The sequence below is a fragment of the Rhododendron vialii genome, chromosome 9a (genome assembly GCF_030253575.1).
Source record: "Rhododendron vialii isolate Sample 1 chromosome 9a, ASM3025357v1".
NCBI lineage: Eukaryota > Viridiplantae > Streptophyta > Magnoliopsida > Ericales > Ericaceae > Rhododendron > Rhododendron vialii.
This window is the reverse complement of record NC_080565.1, coordinates 35,570,750-35,575,463: the sequence shown is the minus strand read 5'-3', so window position 1 is coordinate 35,575,463 and position 4,714 is coordinate 35,570,750. Positions and strand designations below refer to the sequence as shown.

Genomic DNA, 4,714 nt, shown 5'->3' with positions numbered 1-4,714 from the left:
CGTAATTTTTTGTGAGAACATAGGATCAATTTTTTTTTTTTTATCAGCAGAGGAATTAGATTTTTTTTTAGTTACTCCCTCCGTCTTTTTTTTATGGTCCAGTATTTCATTTTGAGATGCCCCTTAATAAGTGTCCATTTTTAAAAGTTTGTGGGTGGAAGTTGATTTTTCCATTTGGCCCTTTTGAGTAGATTCCTTAATGAAAAGTTAATGAAAAAAACTGTAATGATGATGTCTTTATAAAGTGTAATTGTGTAATACTCCTAGATTGTTTGAAGTGTAATGATTGTCTCCATAAAAAGTTGAATTTACGAGGTTGGACACTTGGGTGGAGGGTATAACTTGTACATCACTTGGACTCTACTATAAGCCGGCTGTGTGTATAACAAGAATCTTGTTCAAACTCGTGGGTGTGTGCTCAATTCGGGTCTCACTTTGATGATTAGACCTATACATCATAAATTAACTGATTAACAATGGTAAAATTTATATGATCGCCTTACATATAGAAGTCGCAAATTTTTAATACAGAGGTAGAGAAATAATACTACACCACAATCAAAATATTGACTCTTATAAATGTAACTACACAAGCCCACCTTCATATGTTCTCCTTGTATTTATGGTCGCATACCCACTTTCATTTCTCACGTTGGAAGAAAAAAATGATTATTGCCATTCCAAAGCAAATTTTTTTACAAGGCAGGTTTCTTTCCCTCCAAAAACAGGAGATAAACTTAGCAACGTTTTTGGTATCTCATTCACAATTGAGAAATAACATCTCAACCACTCTCCGTCCATAGCCATCGCTTCCTTCTGTGGTGCTGCTTCGCCACCTCCTTCTTGAAATTAAAGCAATTGTCGCTTTTTAAATCAGAGAGAGTGAAATGGTACTATTTTAAAAATCTGGAGATCAGACGAAGACACTTTTGTCTTACAACGTCTCTCACATTCTTTAGAGCCAAGTGAGGAGCACTTGCCATTATGTTGAACGTATACGAGGGAATGACTTGCACTTGGTCTGTACCACATGATTCAAAGTGAAGTAGGTCCTATTCACATACATCCATCTAGTTGAAAAATGAGAAGCTGTGCTTTACCGCCTAAGCTACGGACACTTGCTCGAGTAGATATGCCTCCTCTTTTCATTCTCTTGTTAATATTGGCTTTGTTTGGAAATTGTGGAAAGGAAGACAAAAGGAAAGAAAATTTAAATTTTTTTCTACTATTGTTTGGTTGGGAGAGAAAATAAAAGTCTTTAGCTTTGTGAATTGTAACATTTTCCACCCATTTTCCTCTCAACTCTCTCCCATTTTACTTTCTCTTCTTTTCCTCCACTTTCCTCAAGTTCCAAACAGAGCCAAAGTCTTGAATAATATATATATATATATTTTTTTTGCATTAGACCTAATTTAAACCATATAGGTAATCACTAGTATCGTCGGTATAATCTAAATCATTTATGTTTCTATACGTCTATGCATTTATATAATAGTATATCTCATCTATGATGATTATGACCATTTATTTTTTTTTTCTTTTCGCCAATATTGTATATATTAGCGGGGGTTAGCGGAGTATTTGTAGGTTAGTCCATAGAAGGTTTTAGAGGCTATCCGTAATTCTGAATCCCAAACGATCACGATGGAGCTTGAACCTGAGGATCAGGAGATTCCAACTGGGCTAGGCTAGACAATAAGTACATGTAGTAATGAATACGTCACAACAGTCTAATTTTGAAAATATGGGCCTTGTGACGAGCCCTATACAGCCGCGGACTGGGCCCGTTCTGTAAATTAATGGACTGGTGAGAAGCCCAGCTCATAAATACTCACTAGGTTAACGCGTCTCCCATTTTAAGCTTCAGTCCCGCCGCCTCCCTCCCTCCCTCCCTCTCTCTCTCTCTACAATCACTGATCATCCTCCAATACTTGGATTTGTGCGCTTGAGCTTTCCTCCCTCTCCCTCTTCCTCTCAGCAAGTGAGTTTTCGATTTTGTGTTTGTATCCCATTCATCATCGTCTTGTGTTTGTTTATTACGTAGATTCATTTACGAGTTCTCCTTGTGATTTTGTAAGAGTAACATTTTCGAAAGTAACCCATGCTCGAAGTTTTAGGTTTGATTCATCGATCTAAATCGCGCTGATGTATATTTATATTCAGATCAGTTAATATTTTCATGATAGCTCATTGCTGATACGTCGCTCAAAGATTATTGCGTTTGCGTTGCACACATTCATACAACATGGTGTGAAACTGAGAATCTGATTGAAGAAATGATTTACGCATTATGTTTCCTCGGGTATTATCGATTGTATTGTATAATAGAACCTGGTGTGACCTTCTGGGGTTTGAACATAGTATAAAGGAATTTGTGACATTCACTTTTTAATTTTCCTTTCATCTCCTTATGTACTATATAGTTGGACCTTAAAAAATGCATTTCTAGTATGAGCCAAGCCGGCCGTCATGGGTCTGTGCGGGGGGCGTTTCAACGTTAGTGTACGGGTTGATCCGATCGTGTACTGAAACGTCACATTGATTTTTGACCGTGGAGATTTTGATCCGACCCGACGAAATGTATACGAGAAGAGAAGTAAGCGTTGGGCTCGAGAGAAATATTTTCTGTTGTCATTATAGGTCACAGAAAAGAATGGCTGCCCTTCTCCCTCACTTCGCAGGACTCGTAGGAGGTGGTACGAACAGGTTAGCTGAGTGGACTGCACTAATAGTTCAATCAGCAATGTTTATGATGGTTGTTTGGAGTAGCCTTTTTGTTTTTCCTTTTCATTTGTCAAGCCTTGAGGACACCAAGAAAATTTAGCTCTTTCCTCATCAACGCCTCAATTTCAGTCCAAAGCAGTTGCTTTCGCTGAATAGTAATTGATCTGTTCTTGTATCCCTTGCATTTCATTGTGGAGATTTCGTGGTTGGAGTCGTTGGACAGAATTTCAGACAATTGATCGAGCTCACTTTACTTTTTTGTTTATTCTCGCTATCGTTGTTTCTTAATGTGTCATTGTGTGATCCCTTGTTTGGTAATTTAAATTAATGGCAGCCTTACGAGCAAAGATGGTGAGAGTGAGTGTTCTGAATGATGCTCTCAAGAGCATGTACAATGCTGAGAAGCGGGGAAAGCGCCAGGTCATGATTAGACCATCCTCGAAGGTGATCATCAAGTTTCTTATCGTGATGCAAAAGCACGGTATGCTCCTGTTTTCTTATTCTCCAAATATCTCTTGCTTTTCTTGTTTATTCTCTCGAAATTTTCTTCCTAGGAATTATGATTCTGCCCCCTAACTTTTTTGTTGTACTATGCAGGATACATTGGAGAGTTTGAGTTTGTCGATGATCACAGATCTGGGAAAATTGTCGTGGAGCTCAATGGCAGGTTAAACAAATGCGGTGTCATCAGTCCTCGATTTGATGTTGGTGTCAAAGAAATTGAGGGATGGACTGCTAGGTTGCTCCCTTCAAGACAGGTTAGGACATGAGTTTTTTATAAATTCTCTTGCTCAACAGTGACGCCATGTTTGTTATGGTTGAAAACGTGTACAGGAAAACAAATTTTTCCTGGGGTTTCGTGCATTGGAAATCATTTTCTATGGTCAACGGAAGATGAAAATGGTTCCACTGTTCTAATGGTGGAAAACGTTTCTCAATATTTTATAAGTGGAAAATGTGTTTTGGATCAGCACTACTACCACACCAACCTACCACCCACCACCACCATTGCTACTGCCAACACCAATCACTACCACCATTCACCACTGTCCACTCCCACCACCATTTCTAGCATAATCATTTGCGTGGAAATCACTTTTTCACAAGAAAGGCAACACGTTTTCCGCTTAAACAAACAGGTAGATATGGTAGATTAAGTGATGATAATGCAATAGGGTCTTTCACGTGTACCTTGTATGAAGCAGCACGGTATTCGTATCCTATTACACACGATAGTAGTTTCTTTTGTTTATTATTTGGAACCTTGTGATAACTGTAATTGGCTGAAAACTTGCAGTTTGGGTTCATTGTGCTGACTACTTCTGCTGGGATCATGGACCACGAGGAGGCAAGGAGAAAGAATGTTGGTGGTAAAGTGCTTGGATTCTTTTACTAAGTGGAGTTAGTCCAAGGGTGAATCCACAATTTTCTATCATGAGGTTTTTGGTGTACTTCAAGAACAAGTTTATGAGCTGAGGATAGTTCATGTTTTGTTTTAGTGCTCTGGTAGGCTTGAAACGCTGAGTAGTGGTTTACCTGCATTTTTGTTTTTTAACTATTACTGTTATTTTGTTTACTCTTGTAGAAGAGATTGGTGTTTGGTTGTCTGAACTAAAAAGTTTAAGAGTTACGTCCATTCTTGACGTATCTTGTGTGGAATGCAAGCTTATTTCAGTCTCAGTTGAAGGGTTGGCTTTACAACTTGTCAGTTTATAGGCGATCATTCCAAGAGTAGAATATTTTTATGCGATGCAAGTTTTCTTGTGTCTGTGCCCAGGATTCTCTATCTTCTCAGATCACCCCTCCCAACCGTGCTTGTCCTTGATTAGGATTAAGTGCGGTTTGGTATTATATACTACTTGAGTTAGATTACAACAGGGCATTCAACGCTCTTTTATAAACTCGAACCCTAAACTGCCAAGGGGTAAACACCACTTGAATCACGGGTGTTTCTATTATGGATTGCTTGGTAACAGCGAGGTATATTCCT

The 4,714-nt window shown here is 38.6% G+C and overlaps 1 protein-coding gene across 1 annotated transcript; it reads left to right on the top strand.

Annotated features, from left to right (window-relative positions):
- The first annotated feature begins 1,821 nt into the window (after window positions 1–1,821).
- On the top strand, window positions 1,822–4,404 carry LOC131301727 (small ribosomal subunit protein uS8z/uS8w). The gene is made up of 4 exons (XM_058328116.1): window positions 1,822–1,981; window positions 3,059–3,205; window positions 3,322–3,482; window positions 4,022–4,404. The coding sequence occupies exons 2-4, from the start codon at window positions 3,073–3,075 to the stop codon at window positions 4,118–4,120; spliced, it is 393 nt and encodes a 130-aa protein (XP_058184099.1). The 5' UTR covers window positions 1,822–1,981; window positions 3,059–3,072; the 3' UTR covers window positions 4,121–4,404.
- Window positions 4,405–4,714: the final 310 nt, after the last annotated feature.

Coding starts and splice junctions, on each gene's coding strand:
- LOC131301727 (XM_058328116.1), top strand. CDS start 3,073: ATGGTGAGAGTGAGTGTTCTGAATGATGCTCTCAAGAGCATGTACAAT. Junction 3,206..3,321: donor TATCGTGATGCAAAAGCACG/GTATGCTCCTGT, acceptor TGTACTATGCAG/GATACATTGGAGAGTTTGAG. Junction 3,483..4,021: donor GGTTGCTCCCTTCAAGACAG/GTTAGGACATGA, acceptor GAAAACTTGCAG/TTTGGGTTCATTGTGCTGAC.